Source organism: Neopelma chrysocephalum, unplaced genomic scaffold (genome assembly GCF_003984885.1).
Source record: "Neopelma chrysocephalum unplaced genomic scaffold, ASM398488v2 Primary Assembly neopelma1_155, whole genome shotgun sequence".
Taxonomy (NCBI): Eukaryota; Metazoa; Chordata; class Aves; order Passeriformes; family Pipridae; genus Neopelma; species Neopelma chrysocephalum.
In genome coordinates this window covers 784,592-803,017 of record NW_020897817.1, presented here as the reverse complement: position 1 = coordinate 803,017, position 18,426 = coordinate 784,592, and the positions used below count along the sequence as shown (strand labels likewise).

Below are 18,426 nucleotides of genomic sequence, written 5' to 3'. Positions count from 1 at the left end.
GCCTGGCGGCGGGGGAGGTGCCCGCGCGCGGGACCCGTGAGGGGCCGTGAGGGCAATTACTGATCTTGTGAGACGGGGGTGTCAGCATTTCAAATTTCGCATCGTATCCATGGTTAAACAGAGCCTATGTCCCTTTTTTTACCTCTGTTGCCTAAAAGCGGCACTTAAAAGAAACTTCTGAGGCTCAATTTGTGAGTTTCAGAAGCCAGGCATTCCTTTACCTCGACGCCCTGTGCGGTCACAGCACGACGGGTGCCCTGGGAATCATTTCACCAAAGTGCACACCGAGGTATGTTCACTACAGCGTACATGTTAGCATGACATGATTATTCACTGTTCATTCTCCACTTTCCTGGTACATATTCATGACATTTCCCAACACATATATGCATGTCCTTATAAGGCTTCTGAGGGTCTTCATCAGGGGCCTTGGTGATCTTCTCTGCCTGAAGCCCCCCCCATGTTCTAAGTGACCGCTTTGTAAACTTCTTTAAGACAATGCACATGGTTAAAAAGTAACTGGGTGTTGCCTTGCTGGCTGTGGTGTGCTGTAAGTGCCGGCACTGTTCTATTTATGGAATAAAAGATATCCATCTTCCATTGGTGTCTGTACAGCCGCGCTCTGTGCCAGCCCCATCAAGTGTTTCATGAAGGCTCGAACCTTTTGGGTAAATCCTTTCAATTTTTCCCTTCAATTTCTCAATAGTTTATACCCCTCTGCATACAGAGAATTTAAGTTTTGCCTCTAATGAGTGATTGGTGTCACTGTGTAGTTGTATGATGGCTTTTTTTCTTAACCTTGCAGCTTTCCACTCATTGGGGGAAGAGCCACAGTTTTGTGAGGGACAAGGAGCAGATGGACTGATCTACCCCGACAGTTCCCATGGACCCAACGAGCCTGAGAATGGAGGAAGTGAGAAAATCAAATGTCCATGAAACCCACCACAACCACCACAATTCTGCTTTCCTGTAGCTGCTGCAGGAGCTACAGTAATTAATTTAATAATTGGTGTTTAGTAACAGGGGACAGATGCTGGCTCTGCATAAAAACACCTCCTCAAAGCTGTGCTCTCATTGCTGTGTCAGGAATAGTTCAGAGTCAGCTGACAAGAATAAGGTGGCAAAAAGATTGGCCACAAGCCTTATTAGGTAATTTCTGCTCCCAACTTCTTACTCATACCTGGCACACAGAGGCAACGGAACAGGTAAATGTTTGCCATTAAGGAGGTTCTGAACTAACCACAGATTTTCAGCACTTAAGACATTCATACTTTAAAAACTGGCTTATGAATCTATTTTTTATTAAACAACATAGTCCTTCCCCAACTTGTAGCAGGTGAGGTGTTTAGAAGCAAATATTCAGAACAAATCCTGTCATAACTATGGCCTGTCATTCCCAAATCCAGTCTTGCTCCTGGAAATGTGGCTGTTTTCAATATAAGGGTAGGTTAACATGTAGAAATGAGGTTCTGACCGCTCTGGCAGTCAGGATGTCTCAATATGTATGGAATATTTATCAAGTTAATTGAATTTATAATACTTTAAGTATAGGCTTTGCTTGTCATACTCAGCATCTTACAGGACCAAGCCTTTGTATTGCAGATTTCTTGAGGTAGAGATTATATCTTTGGTGGGTTTTTTTAAGTACTATTTGTGTAGCCCTACATACATGTGTTTTATACATAGATGTGCTGAACAATAGCATGGAAATGTTGCCAGACACCGCGGGGTTTGTTACTGGTCTTGTAAAACTGGTGTTTCCCTCAAGTGTTCATCAGCTGCTGTCAGGGGATTATATGAGAATCCCAGATCTATATGAGAGTCTCAGATTTCATTTCATTTTAAAATAGGTTTTTGATGTTTCGACTTGGAAAACATCAACTCTGCAGGTTATAAAAGGCAAATAAAGTGGACTCGGCATTTATTATTTATAAAATGTTTTGACTTCTGACCTCCTGGTGAGTCAGCAGAGGGTTGTTGGCTGAACAGAACCCGGGGGGGTGCGCGAGGGAGCAGCTCCCTGAAACAGCGCCAGCTGCTCAGAAAGGCCAGGAGTCCCCAGCCCCTTTATTTAAGGGCACTTGGCTGCAGATGTTGGCTTTCAAAAAAGTACAAATGTATTGTCTTGGAGCCCAGTGCCTCGATGGGGCTGTGTGCTGAGGGGGAGTGACCAGCACGGAGGCCATGGGGAGGTGACACCCCCAGGAGCTGTGGGGCACAGCCGGGTCCCAGGCAGGTCACCTGCAGCAGGTGGCACAGGAACACGCCCAGGTGGGTTTGGGATGTCTCCAGAGAGGGAGACTCCCTGGACAGGTCTTCTACCCCCCATGGAAAGAAGTTCTGCCTCATGCCGAGGTGGAACTTGTTGTGTTTTAGTTAATGGCCGTTGCTCCTCGTCCTGTTGCTGCACAAAGGAAAAGAGCTTTTTCAGAGGTGCCCAGCAACAGGACGAGGAGCAGCGGCCATAAACTCAAAACACTTCCTCGACTTGAGGAAGAACTTTTTTCCCTGGAGGATGGAGAGCCCTGGAACAGCTGCCCAGGAAGGGCACGGAGTCTCCCTCCTGGAGACATCCCAACCCCAGCCGGTTCCTGTGCCACCTGCTCCAGGTGACCCTGCCTTGGCAGGGGGGTCGGACTGGTTGACCCCCCCAAATATCCCGGGATTCCGTGATTCAGACCTGTCACCTGTTGCGGCCGCGGGGCCGCGCGGGCGGCGTGCGCGCTCCCGCGGGCGGCGCGTGCGCGAGCCGGCGGCGCCGGGCAGCGCGGAGAGGCCTCTTCCTCCTCCTCCTTCTCTTCCTCCTCCTCCTCCTCCTCTTCCTCCTCCTCCTGCTCACCCCCTGTCCCCGGGAGCGCGCCCGGGCGCGTGCTGGCGGCGGCGGGGGCGCGCGCGGGCTCGGCGGGGGCGCCGCGCGGGGATTGTTCGCGCCGCCGCTCGGGGAAGCGGAACGCGGGGAGCGCTCCCCGCCGCGCCCCCGCTGCCTCCTCCTCCTCCTCATCCACCTCCTCCTCCTCCTCGTCCGCCGCCCCCCGCCCCGCCGCCCCCGTGTCCGCGCCGGGCGCCCACCCCGCCGCCAATATTCCCGAGATCAAGCGCTACGCGGCGGCGGCGGGGCCGGCGGCGGGGCCCGGGGCGGGCGGCGGGGCCGGCGGCGAGAGCAGCGAGGCCGCCGCCACCGCCGCCATGGAGGCGCTGGGACCCGGTGAGAGCCGCGGCGAGGGGGGGGCGCGGGGCCGCGGCCTGCCGGGCCCTGGCAGCGGGGGAAGGGAGGGAGAGAGGCCGCGGGCCCGCCGGGGCTCCCCGGTGACACCGGGCCCCGCTCGCAGCCGCCGCCGCGGAGGAGCCGCGGCGGGTCCGAAACTTTGCGCGGGGGGTTCGCGGTGCCCTCGCGGCCCCGGGGCTGCCGGGGGGACTCGGTTCGCCCTCGGCGGGGTGAGCGGGACAGCGAGGGGACGGGGACGGGGACAGGCGGGGCTGTCACAGCGGCGTGAGCCCCGCAACCTGTGTGATGATAAGTTTTACATTTGACATTGAGCCGGTGCTGAGAGTTTAAGGCGATGCTGTCTGAAAACAGGGTTGTTTATTTCTTTAACAAACTTGGTGGGGTTTTGCATGTGGCAATTTCCTGCTCGTGCCTTATTCCAAGATTATTCTTCCATGAAATGCCTGCAGGATGTATTTCTTGCCCTCAGTGGCCTGCACACCTGACCCATCGAGTTCCCATTCAAACGATCGGTATAATCGAAGTGGTGTTAATTTTGGTGTGACAGGAAATGTTTTTTGACACAGAGGTGCAATTCCAGAAGAATCCAGAGTTTGAGGTAGCGAGGGCTGACTCAGAGCCTGCTGTATGTGTGTGATGTATCGTGGCCTCCCTGACTTACAGCTGGAGAAGCAGATCCTCTTTCAGTTTTGAAAACTGCTTCCTGTCTGAAGCAACTCGGTTGAGGTGCTTAGAACGTAATTGTCATGGGGTAGAAGAAACTGAAATACAGCAGCACATACAACCCTAGTCAGGCTGATCAGGTAAAAATCCTGTGACGCCAGGGCAGCCTGGCTTCGAACGGGAGAACAGTTTTTAGCTGCTTCTCTGGAATCCTTTGGGAAATAACTTTAGGAGAAGTAAGATTTATCTCCTTTGGTCAGAACCGAGGGCAGTGCTGCTGTGCCTGTTTGCAGAACTTGTCAATGCTGAGGGAGGAAAATAGGTAAATATAGTTGTCATTTAATCTCTCGCAGGAGGTCAGTGCCTGCACTTCCTTCAGACTAATTAGCATGGGATTAATGGATCATCTCTCGTATCCAAATAAGCACAGCAAACTTTGATTGCCCTCAATGATTCACACTTGTCAAGACAGCTGTAGTTTTTTTAAGCACCAACTGTACCCCACAAGTGGTGTGACTGTGGTGCTGTGAGCTGCTCCAGAACAGAGGGTGCAGAGCCTGGAATGTGTCCTGAGAGGTGTCTGTGGCCCTGACAGCCCCTGCCACTGTGGCTTTGGGGAGCTGACACAGCAGTGGGCTCCAGCTGCTTACACGCTCCGTGTTCCTCCTGCTTAAAAACATTCCAGGGCTGGTGTCCTCACATTGATACTTTTATTTGGTAATGCAGTAACCAGTGGATGGCTTGTAAATCCAGTATGGAATCTCCTTAGATTTGGTCCTGGGTTCAGTTTATGGTTGTGTTGAAGTTTATCCAAATAGGAGTTACCTACCTCTCTACCCTCCTGGTCTCACCTCTGAGCCTTTGACTTACATGGATGCTGTCAGGTCATGATACTACATATGCCCTAATTTTTATGATTGGTTTATTACTGAGTTCTTGTGATACTTTTCCCCTCTCCTTTGCTACTCTACAACAGAGGGAAGACACTTTGATCACACTGAGCACTGGCAGATATAGCCAAACCCCTGAAAATATACCAATGCCATTTGCTTTATGTGCAGTGTCAGCTGAGGCTGTGATCGATTTAAAAAAACAGTCAGTTTAATCTTGTTAACATGGTATCTCAGATCTTAACACTCTGAGGAAGGTAACTAAAGGTTTCCCTAGTGACCAGCTTGCGTGTGAGTAACATTTCCAGGCCTCTAAGAATTTCCTCCTTAGAGCTGTTCCTGAAGCTCTTTTATCCAAATAAATTATCTCCACATCTTTGAGGAGTCCATGCCTGTTTTCTCCCTTACCCTTCTATTTAGAAGAAAGTGTAAACCTTTCCTCACTCCTGTCTTTGTGTTGGAATTTTAAATTGGATCATTAAGATCTGAAGTTTATAACGAAAACAATGAGAAAATGTGGCTTGTGTGGCTGTTGGTTTGGTTTAGAAACAGAGGTAGGGATGTATTTATCTTTACATTACATGAAAATACATAATATCTGCATGGTTGCATTCCATCTTGGGACTCTTGTGAAGTTCATAACCACAGTCATGGATAAATGCCACTAAAATTTTAAGAATGAATTATGGTACCAACCTGCACACGCTTTAGGGAACACGTTTTTTCCCAGGAAGTTCCGAGCAGCTGGAAGGCTGAACCTCTTGGAACACCTCTGTTTGCAACCTCAGAAAGCTGCTGGAGGCTTCTTACAGTCAGAAAGTCACCCAAAGCCCTGAGAGGTGCACGGAGTGAGCCATCCCATCTCACGTGTGGTTATTGACTTCCCAGGGCCCCCAGCGAGCCTCTTCCAGCCGCCCCGGCGCCCAGGCCTGGGCACTGTTGGGAAACCCATCCGCCTCCTGGCCAACCACTTCCAGGTGCAGATCCCCAAGATTGATGTTTATCACTATGACGTTGATATCAAACCAGAGAAACGCCCCCGAAGAGTCAACAGGTAGGAGTTGCTTAATAAAGATTTATTAATTGAAATTAGGGGTATGTTCCTGAATGTAAGGAAACTGTACATCCTTGGAATTCTCCATCTGCTAAAGGCCTGCTTCTGTCTCTTCTGTGGTCAGCTTTTTGCTGTTCTCCTTATTTTTATGAAGATGTGTTGCAATTGGCCTGGAAGGCTCTGGGAAATGTGCTGAGTGTTGAACTCAAGCTGGTTTTATTTTACAGTCTACAAGTGAATGTCCCTGATAATTGTTCCACAGTCTGTTACAGCTGCAGGGAGGGAATGTAGTGTGTAGCAGCTGCAGGGAGGGAATTCAGCTTGTAGGTTTTGGAGTCCACACATGGATGCTTTGTCAGTGGAACCAATCCATGGAGTGCTCCCACCCACCCCAAGGCAGGTGCTTGGGTCTGCTCCTGTGTGTGAACAGCTCTCCAGGTTCCTCTGCCTGTTTCAGCCGTAGCTCTGCTGACAATACAGATACCTGTGCAGTGTGTGACACTCGGGTGTCTCAACCTGGAGTTGACATTTACAGCCCTGGTGTGACCTGGGGGTGCTCTGGTGCATTGTTCTTTATCGGACCGTTAAGAAAAAGCGAAAAAGGAATTTTAAAGTGTGTAAGGCCATGGCTGAATTTTCTGTTCTTCACCCTAACTCGATGAATCCCTTGGCAGGGAGGTGGTGGACACGATGGTGAGGCACTTCAAGATGCAGATCTTTGGGGATCGGCAGCCTGGCTACGATGGGAAGCGGAACATGTACACGGCACACCCGTTACCCATTGGCAGGGACAGGGTGAGTGTTGCTCTGAGTTTCTGTGGGAAAACTCTTAATGTCATTTGGAAAGTGTTCTTTTATTGACATAAACCCAAACCACATGTGTTGGTGTAGTCTTGGAAATGACAGGCAGGGCCACTCAGGATCTTTAGGAACTTACTGGTCTTTTACAGAGGTTTGTCTTCCTCAGGTTTCTAATTCCCAGATCTTCAGCTGGAGAATGTCAGTGAGTGAGAACTAATGTTCTACTCTTTCAGCTACAAGTATATTTTTTTCACCCAAATGGAAACTTCCCTTTTCCCTGTTCTAACCCTTGCTCTGTTGCTGAATGATAAAGTCCTTGTAGATGACAATGACTCTGGTTGGGTTTGGCTGTGCTGAGGAGATACATCCTCCTGTTACACAGATCAGCTGCTCCAGCCCTGTGTGTTCTGGGCTGCGCTCGCCAGCACCCCCCAAAACTTCACCCCATCTACTCTTCCCCCCCCCAAATCTGGTTATTGCTGTGCCAAGGGGAATGCCCAGGATGAGTTCACAGTTACCCTCCGGGCTGACGGGTTGTGAGAATCATCCCAAGGGCTGTGCCAGAACTCTGAGATTTGTGCTTCCCAGTGAGTCTCCTTTTGGACCAAAAGGTTTTCTTGCCTTCCTGTTTGGTTCACAAAACATCTTGCTGTTAACTGGCTGACTTACAAAATGACTCACTGTTCTCCAGAGCTTTGATGTCACCATACTAATTTCTGCTTAAAATTTACATTTAAAGATGCCCCAGTGCAGTTTCTCGGATGAATAAATGATAAACTTTCAAAGTCCCGAGGAAACCAATTGTCATATTTTAAGGTCATTACACAAACTAATCATCAAAAATAGAGATCCAAAGGACAGCTAGGAGAAAACCATACCATTGCTGAGTGCTGTGTCTGTCTGCAGTCCATTACCAAAGCTTGTGCTTGATTCTGTTGTGCCCGTGGCAGGTGGATATGGAGGTGACACTTCCAGGAGAAGGGAAGGACCAGACATTCAAGGTTTCCATTCAGTGGGTGTCAGTCGTCAGCCTTCAGATGCTGCTGGAAGCTCTGGCAGGGCACCTGAATGAAGTTCCTGAGGACTCTGTTCAGGCACTGGACGTAATCACACGGCACCTTCCCTCCATGAGGTGGGTACCTGTGGGGCCTTCCTGACTGGATTCATCCTCTATCCATCCTAACATTTGTGTTAGTTATTCCTTGCTGCTGCTGCTCTGCTGCCATCACACTTCCCTGTGGCAGAAGAGATGAGGATGCAGCTGTGTAATTCAATGCCTGCCTTGCAAATTTGCACTAGAATGGGGAAATGTGATCTGAACTCAGGCCTTGTGCCTGCTGGTCATGTTTCTAACAGGAATTTGCTGTAGCCTTTCCAGCTGCACTGTCGGAAAAGGCTTTTTGGTCTTGCCATAAGTGAGCTCTGACTGTTTCTAACAGAAATGTGTTTCAAACGCTACAGGTGTCAGTGTAAAAAGATGTATCAGAAAGAAATTATCTAAGTGTTAATTTTCTTTTTTTTCCAGGTACACCCCTGTGGGTCGCTCCTTCTTCTCCCCCCCTGAAGGTTATTACCACCCCCTGGGAGGGGGCAGGGAGGTCTGGTTCGGTTTCCACCAGTCTGTCCGTCCTGCCATGTGGAACATGATGCTCAACATCGACGGTGTGTAGGAGATTCTGGCTCACCCACACAACAGAGTTCTTTGTGCTTCTCCATTAATTGTCCTCTCTTTTTATCTTAGTGTCAGCGACTGCTTTCTACCGTGCCCAGCCTATCATTGAGTTCATGTGTGAGGTCTTGGACATCCAGAACATCAGTGAACAAAGCAAACCCCTGACAGACTCCCAGCGTGTCAAGTTTACCAAAGAAATCAGAGGTAAGGCTTATCCTAAAGGTGCTGCAACAAAATACTGAAATCTGCTCATGTTGTAATGAAAATCTGCGAGGCACTTGGGAAGCTGGGCTGTTCCTTTGTGCCTTCATCCTCCTCGAAGTTGGTTTCTGTGCCTGAATTTATTTTCTGTTGGCTTTTCAGGTCTAAAAGTAGAGGTTACCCACTGTGGCCAGATGAAGAGAAAATACCGAGTTTGCAACGTTACCCGGCGACCAGCCAGTCACCAGACGTATGTGTCAGCCAATTCCTGGCAATTCTTAAAATCTTGAACCTATTAAATATATTTGGTATATTGTTTATGCAGGAATAAACACGATTCTATGATGAAGCAGCCCTGTGGCTTTACAGGAATGTTTAGTCCTAGTGGAGTAGAGGAATATTGTGGGTTTTGACCACTGCTTTATTTCCTTCAACCCAAGGAAAATTGAGCTGTATCCTGGCTTTTGAGTGGAGTTATCAAAGGTTCTAATTTTTAAAACAGCTAAAATATGAGAAATTCAGTATGTAGTCTATAAAATCTTTTCATGAAGAAGAGATCCAGTAGCTAAGGAAAATAAAGGTTTGCAACATTCCTTGTCTGGAATAGGTTTTCCGTACCATTTTTTCCTCTAAAAAATTCTTGCAAAGTCTAACCAGAACAAATGTCCTTTCTAGGTTCCCTCTGCAGCTGGAGAATGGGCAGGCCATGGAGTGCACAGTAGCTCAGTATTTTAAGCAGAAGTACAGTCTGCAGCTGAAATACCCCCACCTGCCCTGTCTGCAAGTGGGACAGGAACAGAAACACACGTACCTGCCGCTGGAGGTGAGGGTCTGACTCTGGTGCTGTGGTGTATCCTCTGTTAAACGTGCTCAGTGGTGTCACAGCACCTCTGGTTTCCCCTGCAGGTGTGTAACATCGTGGCTGGCCAGAGGTGCATCAAGAAGCTCACGGACAATCAGACCTCGACCATGATAAAAGCGACGGCGCGGTCGGCGCCGGACCGGCAGGAGGAGATCAGCAGGCTGGTGAGTGCTCTTCCAGCTGCACAGCCCGTGTTTGTCACTTCCCATGGCTCTTCCAGAGCACTGGAGCAGGTGATGATGAGCACAGTGACCAAGAGAGAAGTTAAAAAAATCTGTCTTGTTTAAAACAAATCCTTTTAAAGAGAAAGCAAAGAGGGCAGAGTCACCTGAAGCTTTAATGTAGTGACATCAATACTTGTGTTGTCCCCAGGTGAAGAGTAACAGTATGGTTGGTGGGCCTGATCCGTATCTGAAGGAGTTTGGAATTGTTGTCCATAATGAAATGACAGAGCTGACAGGCAGAGTTCTGCCAGCCCCAATGCTGCAGTATGGAGGCAGGGTGAGTTTCCACGTCTTGTCCTGAGGTTATTGGCATTCATGAGGTGTTTGATGTATCTTCTCATGAAATTTCCTCTGTGTGAGCACTGTTGGGCTACAGTCAAAACAGAGCAGCACTTTATTTTTAATTTGCCTTTGGTTTTTACCTAGAACAAGACTGTGGCCACACCAAACCAAGGCGTGTGGGACATGAGAGGGAAACAGTTCTATGCTGGCATCGAGATTAAAGTTTGGGCTGTTGCCTGTTTTGCTCCTCAAAAACAATGCAGGGAAGACTTGCTAAAGTAAGTGGTTTTCTATTTATTCAGGATTCTATTTCAAGGTTTATTTTTCTCATGTTTCTGAATTTCTGATTTTAATGCATCTAACAGTAAAAACAACTTACACCACAATTTTTCTCCTGTCCTTCAAGTTACTCTACAGAATCCTAAAGATAGAGATTATGTGAACCACTGACTGGCAAAAGTTGTGGTTGCAATATTGCTCAGATAAGTTTGGTGGGTGAATAAAAATCTACCAGAGCATCAGTATTAGTTTGGAAATCTGCTAGAGCATCAGTACTAGTTTGGGAATCTGCCTCAGGGTGTTCAACTGAAATGTCTGTTTCTGTAAGACTTGTAAAATTACAGAAGCTGATGAACTTCCTCAGAGAGGATTAGAGCCGTATTAGTGAGTTCCTGATGGGGATAGAATTTCTAAAAAATAATTACTGTGCTGCTGTGAAATAGCAGGAGCAGCTTAGACCTGGTTGATCAGACTGATGGCAAAGTGACCCGTGGTGGAAAGGCCAGGACAAATCCATTTCTATTTCAGGAGTTTCACGGACCAGCTGCGCAAGATCTCCAAGGACGCCGGGATGCCCATCCAGGGCCAGCCCTGCTTCTGCAAGTATGCCCAGGGTGCAGACAGTGTGGAGCCCATGTTCAAACACCTGAAGCTGACTTATGTTGGCCTGCAGCTCATCGTGGTGATCCTGCCTGGGAAGACGCCCGTGTACGGTACGGGGAAGGGGCTGTAGGGTGACAATGGGTTGTACTGCGAGTGGGTGGCAGGAAGGAGGAAATGTGTTCCCTTTAAAAGGGTGTTTTGGAGCTGGTTTATCTGATTGGAGAACTTGTGTGTTGCCAAAGAGCAAACTGAACCTTTCTCAGTGAAGTTTCAAGGGTCTGAATTACAGTAACATTTCAAAAAAATAAAATAAGAGCAAGCAGATGAAGCTCCTGCCTCTTGGGGTAATTGGAACCACTGACTTCTTTTTCTGTCACAGCTGAAGTCAAGCGGGTTGGAGACACTCTTCTAGGCATGGCCACACAGTGTGTTCAGGTAAAGAATGTGGTCAAAACCTCACCACAAACTCTGTCCAACCTGTGTCTGAAGATCAACGCGAAGCTCGGAGGAATCAACAATGTGCTGGTACCTCATCAAAGGTGAGATGCAATTAAAAGCTCTGCTTGAGGTCTGGATTGTCAAACAAAATGGTGTCCTTTTGTTGTGTCTGCTGAAATGATACCTTCCAAAATAAAGCATGCTTTAGGAAATGCCCACAGTCTGGAGTGGACAGAGGAGGATGCATCTCCATCCACTGTCTGCCCAGTCAGCCCTGCTCCAAGGGGAGTCGGAGCCATCAGCAATGCCTGGGAAAGCAAGCTCACCAAGGCTTTTTTCCACGTCTTTTTCCTGCCCTTGAGTTCACTGTCTACCTTTTCTCTTGCCACCTCCTAAAGCATCCTGTGTTTTCTTTCATATTGAAAGAGAAGGAATAGAGAGGAGTGACTTGTGATCAGTGCTTGTAACTTGGTCTGCCTTTGATCCTGTCCTTTTCATTTTGTGTTCTCTCTCGACTGTGAGAGCTGGAGGCAGAAATCGTTGTCCTTAAAGACTCTCTTTTTTATTCTGTTCACTGGTTTGGATGGTTTGGACCTTCCTTGGCTGTAATTTTTTTTTGTTTCTCGCCCTCCTTGTTCTTATTTATTATTATTAATTTTTAAGGGGACTGTGGAGACAGGTTCAGAGACTTGGGGCTGTTCAGCCCGGAGAAGAGAAGGTTGTGTGGAGACCTCACAACCCCTTCCAGTATCTGAAGGGGCAGGCAAGGAAGCTGGAGAGGTATTCTTCATCAGGAACTGGAGTGCTAGGACAAGGGGGGATGAGTTCAAACTGAAAGAGGAGAAATTTAGGTTAGATCTATAGGAGAAATTCCTCCCTGTGAGGGTGGGGAGGCCCTGGCACAGGTTGCCCAGAGAAGCTGTGGCTGCCCCTGGATCCCTGGAAGTGTCCAAGGCCAGGCTGGATGGGGCTCTGAGCAACCTGATCTAGTGGAAGGTGTCCCTGCCCATGGCAGGAATGGGACGATGCTTAAGCTCCCTTCCAACCCAAACCATTGTGGGATTCCATGACTCTTAACTAATAAACCTTAACCTCGCCCACCAGGCCCTCGGTGTTCCAGCAGCCAGTGATCTTCCTGGGGGCAGACGTGACGCACCCCCCGGCCGGGGACGGGAAGAAGCCGTCGATCGCGGCCGTGGTGGGCAGCATGGACGGGCACCCCAGCCGCTACTGTGCCACCGTGCGCGTGCAGACCTCGCGCCAGGAGACCTCCCAGGAGCTGCTCTACAGCCAGGAGGTCATCCAGGACCTCACCAACATGGTGCGGGAGCTGCTCATCCAGTTCTACAAATCCACTCGCTTCAAGCCCACGAGGATCATTTACTACAGAGGGGGAGTGTCGGAAGGGCAGATGAAACAGGTACTGTCTGGTTGTTTCTTCTTGCTCATGAAAAGGGATTTGCCCTTGGTTATATATTTATGTGGATTACAAGGGATTGGCCCTCAGAAAAATATATCTATATATGTTGGAAAATTATTATTGAAGATAATTATCGGAAAAATTAAGTTTCATTGAGTTTTCCTGGGTAAGCACAATGTGCAGTTTTCCTGTCTTGTGACGTGGCATTTGTACACAGGAAAAAATTAATATTATGTGTACTCAGTTCATCATTTAATGTTTATGCTTGCAGGTAGCTTGGCCAGAGCTGATCGCGATCCGGAAGGCCTGCATTAGTTTGGAGGAAGATTATAGACCAGGAATAACCTACATTGTTGTGCAGAAAAGGCATCACACCAGGCTGTTCTGTGCCGACAAAACTGAACGGGCAAGTACCGACTCCGTGAGGGGGAGGTGATGGCACAGGAAAGTGGGATTATTTCATTCAGTGGGGTGGGATCTGTCCTGCCCACTAAAGCTGGGTGGTAACAGGCTTTCTCTACCAAAATAACCAGTTCCTCCCTTTTTTATTGCTCTACATCAGATGGAACAGCTTGTTCCCAGCCCCTTTTGGAATAGGTATGCTCTGTATCCCGGTATTTGTGTACCTGGAGGTGTAGCCTGGGTTTTTATAGTCCAGGATTCCTGACCATGAGCTGACCTAGGTGTTCCCTGTTCTGTCTCTGGGCACATCTAAGACGTGCCTGTGGCACAAATCCACAGACCAGCTAAGGAACCTTCTGTAGGGAAGCTCTTGATCTCAGGTTTACTTAAAAACCCAGATCTCTGGGGTGTGAGGGCAAACAAGGGTATGAAATAAATTTATCTCAGAACCCTGCGTTTTCAGATCCTGAATTACTTGTGTAGGCTTTATCCCACTCTGCAGCTCTAATGGTGCTGGCAAGGATTTTGTTTTCCTCTCATGACACACCAGCTGGATTTGGTGAAGTTTCTAAAAATGAACTTGCAGAGAACATTTTCATTCCTCCTATGTAAACAACCTTAATATTTTTCCACCTTTTTGAGCAGTAAATTCTCCAGCAGCTTTCAGTAGAACCTACCTTAGGAGGTAGCTTTGGGTCACTTCCAAAAAACGCATGGGCTAATAATAAACTTTCCTCACTAGGTGGGTAAGAGCGGCAACGTACCAGCAGGCACTACTGTGGACAGCACCATCACACATCCTTCTGAATTTGACTTTTACCTCTGTAGCCATGCAGGAATTCAGGTAATGTCAGCTCTGCCGTGCTCAGGCTGTGGGACTAAATCCTCGTAGTTGTTCCCATGAGGAATGTCACTTCTGTTGGTAGCTTGGCAGACTCAGAGTGCAGCAGTACCCGCTTGGCACTGACTCCTCGGTGCCGGCTGGAAGGTGCAGCCCGCAGGTACCACCTCTGCTGCTGCTCTTGCTGTGCAGCTGAGCGCTCACCTGTTCTCCACAGGGAACCAGCCGGCCCTCCCACTACCAGGTGCTGTGGGATGACAACTGTTTCACAGCGGATGAGCTGCAGCTCCTCACGTACCAGCTGTGCCACACCTACGTGCGCTGCACCCGCTCCGTGTCCATCCCCGCTCCCGCCTACTACGCCAGGCTGGTGGCATTCCGGGCCAGGTACCACCTCGTGGACAAGGATCATGACAGGTAAGGAATGGCCTCGTGGTAGGCAGGCAGTGAAGCTGAGCTGTGCTGCCTGCTCCAGCTGATCACTGTGTGTCTGCTCGCAGCGCCGAGGGCAGCCACGTGTCGGGGCAGAGCAACGGCCGCGATCCGCAGGCGCTGGCCAAGGCCGTGCAGATCCACCACGACACCCAGCACACCATGTATTTCGCTTGAGAGCACCTGGGAGGATGAGGCAAGACAACAACCCACGCAGTCCCAAAGTGTTTGGAAGCCTCCCCCTCTCTCCAGGGCCGGGGGGTTTCGGACTGCCCACTACCAGCAGCTCCGGACAGTCGCACTGAATCTGTTCTTCACTGCAACGTCTGATGCACCAACACAATTGAGCCATTTGTTTCATTGTTTTCTGTACTAGAAATCCATAGACTTGTCTTTTCTGATGCATTGGACTGAATTTTTACCTCAAAGCGCAAAGGCCGATCATCCTGGAATTTTTCAAGGACTTGGCACGAAAGGTTTCTATTGAATCTTTTGCTAGCTGTGGTTTTTAAGTTCTCCTCATCCCATGAGCTGACGGTGACTGCTGCCCTGTCTCCGTGCCCTGCTTCGTGAGTATGATGTGATGGCAAAATGTTTTATCCAGCTCGCTGTAATCCTTCTGTCGTGTGGGGCCATAGATTTTCTAATGGAGATTTTAGACTTCACTACTGTAAATGCCTTTTAACAAACATAACTTTCACAGGTATTGCAGTTTTTTGTCAGTTTTACTAATTATCTTTTTAATCTCTGCAGACTTGGGCTGCAAAGCAATTGCACTATACTGCGAGTTAATAGGTGGTTCTTGTTCTGTGAATGTGTAATATAACCAATAGTGATGCCTGTCAGTAGATTTTAATGATAATGGTTATAAATAATACTGCCATGGTATCGTAACAAGTACTGAACCATCATTTCCCCCCTCTAAAAATGATAAAACAAAAAAAAAAATTTAGCTTTTAGGTATTTTGCAAACTTTTACAAAAGTGCCCACTTTATGCTGCTGTGTGGTTTGATAAATCTAAGTGATTTTAAAACTTTTTTCTCATAGAAGGTTTAACTTTGGCAATAAATCTTTGTTTTTTAAGCCCCCCCAACAGTGTAATTTTCTAGCTGAGGATTGTGCATGAGTTTGACCAACATTCTCGTGTCGTTTTCTGAACACACAATTTGGCAGTTTCTGAAACTAATTAGAAAAGACGCATTTCCATGCTTTTTTTAAGGATTATTTTTAACTGTTTTATATTCACTGTTGGTGTCCTGTCTACAACATTTTTTATAAGCTTGGAAACTGGGTGTTCCGTGTAGGAAAGGCCAATGTGTACAGTCGAAATGTATTGTGTGACAGGCAACCTGGGGACTTGTACCAGCATTTTGAACTGTTTTTTTCCTGGGAATTTGGGTTGCCCACACAACTGCATTCATAGCATGTTGAACCCATGTAAGTCTCAAATACTGATTCTATCCCAGCCTAGAAATTAGGGTTTTTAATCTGCTTGGCTTTTTTCAGCTGCAACCTGTAATCCAGACCAGGGGCCTGGTTTCCCTGGGCATTCCTGGAATCCATGAACATGGTAATTTAAGACTAGACTCCTCTTAGTGTAAACCTGAGTTAGTGCTAGTGTAAACCCAATTTAGTGCAGATTAAAGCTTATTCCTAACCTGAGGAGGAGTTTGAGAAGCCCAAGGATTGCACTGTGGTCTCTGATACTCTTGTGGGGTTTGCTGCTAAGTTGTCTGCTGTCCCAAAGCTTAGGAACCAGCCCCCCCAAATTTCAGCAATAGGAAATGCTGTTTCCTTCAGTCTTTAAGCTTGTAAATAAATGAAAGTTTACATTTCTAAATGCTGTTGTTTTCAGTTGTACCAGAGTACACTGAACTTATTCAAGCAGTTTTGTAACCTCCTTGCCAGTAGTACGTCTCATAAATTAAGTTTAACCTCTTTTCATTTCTGTTGAAAATGGGACTGAAGTGAACCCTGCCCCTGGCACGTGCAGGGACAGGCTTAGACTGAAAAAACCAGAAAGATTCTTTTTAGTTATTTAATTTTTTTTTAAAGAATACCTCACTTAGTGTAATAAAATCAGGACATGTGGGTGGGAGACTGACCGCTGCTTTTCTCAGTACTCGTTCAGGGAGAAGACAAAAAAACCCCTTTTTAGAGTGAACTCTGACTGACCCAACACACACAGAGAACTTTGGCACCTTGAAAAGCACCTGAGCACCTGTTGGAGGTGGTAGGATCCAAGATCCCTGTTTTGAGCTTGTGCACTAGGAACGGAGCTGGTTTAATAAGGGTGCATAAAAAAATGAATTAATTTTATCACCAATTAGTTGTCCAGTGCCAAGCACTCCTGGTTGAGACTGAGGGAAGGAAGAGCCTCTCCTTGGTTTGCCTGTGACTGGATATTTGACCTCAGACCAGGTGGAGCCCTGGGCCAGCACCTGAGCAGGGCTGGTGTGAGCCCAGCCCGGGCACAGGGCTGGAGTTTGAGGGGCAAAGCACTGAAGTTCAGGATCCAAGTCGCAGCAGTGCTGCCCTAGGCAGGTCTGAGCCCAAGTCTGGAGGACTTGAGGACCTGGGTGAGCCCCGTGGGCCTGAGTGACTCGTTCTGCATGTGTCAATCAATGGGAAGATGTGCATTCTGTAGCTGTAGTTTTAGGGTGTTTTGTTTTTTGGTTTTGTTTGGTTTTGGTTTTTGTTTTTTTTTTTATAAATAAAGCCTGTTGGCCACTGTTTAGCTCTGTGGTGTGAAAGATTTTAAATGTAGCAAAGTTCAAAGAGTTGGGGGAGGGAGTGGTTGACATATTAAAAAAAATATAAAAAAAATATATAAAAAAAGGGGGGGGAGGGGGCAGAAATCCTGTTTTCCACCCAGTTCTGCTTGCTTTGTCCCTGCTGAGTTCTGAACGAGCTCTGGCCATCCCTGGTTAGCCCATCTGCACCGCTGTGGGGTACCCAGGGTGGTGCTGGAGCTGCATCCGAAGGGAGCAGAGGTGGATGGAGGGGCAGGGGTGCCCCGTGCCCACCCTCAGCTCGGCCCTTCGGACCGGGGAGGGCCCTCGTTCAGAGCCAGCGTCCGACAGCCCCGACCCCGACCCCTTTGTGGATGTGCTGTAGGAGTTTTCTTGCTCAATAGCGAGGGAGTGACTCTGCTTTCATTTTCAGAAGGCAGGGCCAGAGGGCGTTGGATCCATCCCGATCCTGATCCGCTGCAAGTTCCTTTCCCTTTGCACTGGAGGAAAGATCTTGCACTAAATATCACTTACAGATTTTCTTAGACCTTGCTATTGACATTTTCATATTTCTATGTCTAGAGGCTGCAACTTCAATGTAAAATGTTTGCATTTGTTCAGTTTGACTTCTGATGTAATTTTTTGGTTTCTATATTGTTAGACTTGTAATGTTTCAAATGGTATTTTATTAACTTTGGACTGGATGTATGTCTCTAGCAATACGAGGTACTTTCTAAACTGTCCTGGGGGTCACAGCCCCGTGCTGGTCGTGTACAATTGCAATGTATTTTTTTTTTTTAGCCTGCAGGGATATTTTGTGTTCATGTGTCCAAAAATATTAATAATAATAAAAAAAAAATTGGCATTCTTGTGCCAAATGTTCTGTTTTTCCTTGTTGCTGTCCAATAAATGCAATGTACAGAGTGAGCAACTGATACCGTTGCCTGTAAACAAATGTCTTAAATTATTTAACTTTTAATTAAAACTTGTACACAACGTGTCACCTGTGGAACTCATTGCCACAATATCTCTATTTCTGATGCGCTTGGAGTTAGAAAGTGACAGAAATATGGGTGACATCTCCCGGGATCCTCAAGGAGGGCACGTCCTGGGGGTGTGGGACTGAGGTGGTTCAGCCTCAGGCAAAGCTGAGGGGCTGGGAAACCAAAGGTGACTTATCCTGGGGTCTTCCAAACATCATGCGAAGATCAACCCCCAGGAACCTGGAGCCCCTCGCTCCCGTTCTGGGGGTGCAGCACGAGGTGGGGACACTTGGACAGTCTCAATCCCTGGGGCTTTTCCTCTTTCCCCGGGACAGCCCAGCCAGGATCGCACACAGGGCTCCTGGGGCATGGCACGGGAATGACGCTCCTGGGGTTTCTGACCGTAACCAAAGCCACGGC

General features: G+C 48.0%; 1 protein-coding gene across 2 annotated transcripts; it reads left to right on the top strand.

Annotated features, from left to right (window-relative positions):
* The first annotated feature begins 12 nt into the window (after positions 1-12).
* LOC113976309 (protein argonaute-4) lies at positions 13-18,035 on the top strand. Of its 2 annotated transcripts, XM_027701374.1 has the most exons (19): positions 13-289; positions 806-1,205; positions 5,668-5,833; positions 6,508-6,628; positions 7,585-7,766; positions 8,160-8,296; positions 8,376-8,510; positions 8,670-8,757; positions 9,183-9,330; positions 9,414-9,533; positions 9,742-9,870; positions 10,020-10,153; positions 10,683-10,867; positions 11,137-11,296; positions 12,300-12,615; positions 12,887-13,021; positions 13,760-13,861; positions 14,076-14,275; positions 14,359-18,035. In XM_027701374.1, exons 4-19 carry the CDS (start codon positions 6,524-6,526, stop codon positions 14,465-14,467), a joined length of 2,385 nt encoding a protein of 794 aa, XP_027557175.1. In that variant the 5' UTR covers positions 13-289; positions 806-1,205; positions 5,668-5,833; positions 6,508-6,523; the 3' UTR covers positions 14,468-18,035. The 2 variants fall into 2 exon arrangements, with proteins under 2 accessions (XP_027557175.1, XP_027557174.1); XM_027701373.1 differs by lacking the exons at positions 13-289; positions 806-1,205 and adding an exon at positions 2,994-3,205.
* The last annotated feature ends 391 nt before the right edge of the window (positions 18,036-18,426 follow it).

Coding starts and splice junctions, on each gene's coding strand:
- LOC113976309 (XM_027701373.1), top strand. Junction 10,154..10,682: donor TGCAGGGAAGACTTGCTAAA/GTAAGTGGTTTT, acceptor TTTCTATTTCAG/GAGTTTCACGGACCAGCTGC. Junction 10,868..11,136: donor TGGGAAGACGCCCGTGTACG/GTACGGGGAAGG, acceptor TTTCTGTCACAG/CTGAAGTCAAGCGGGTTGGA.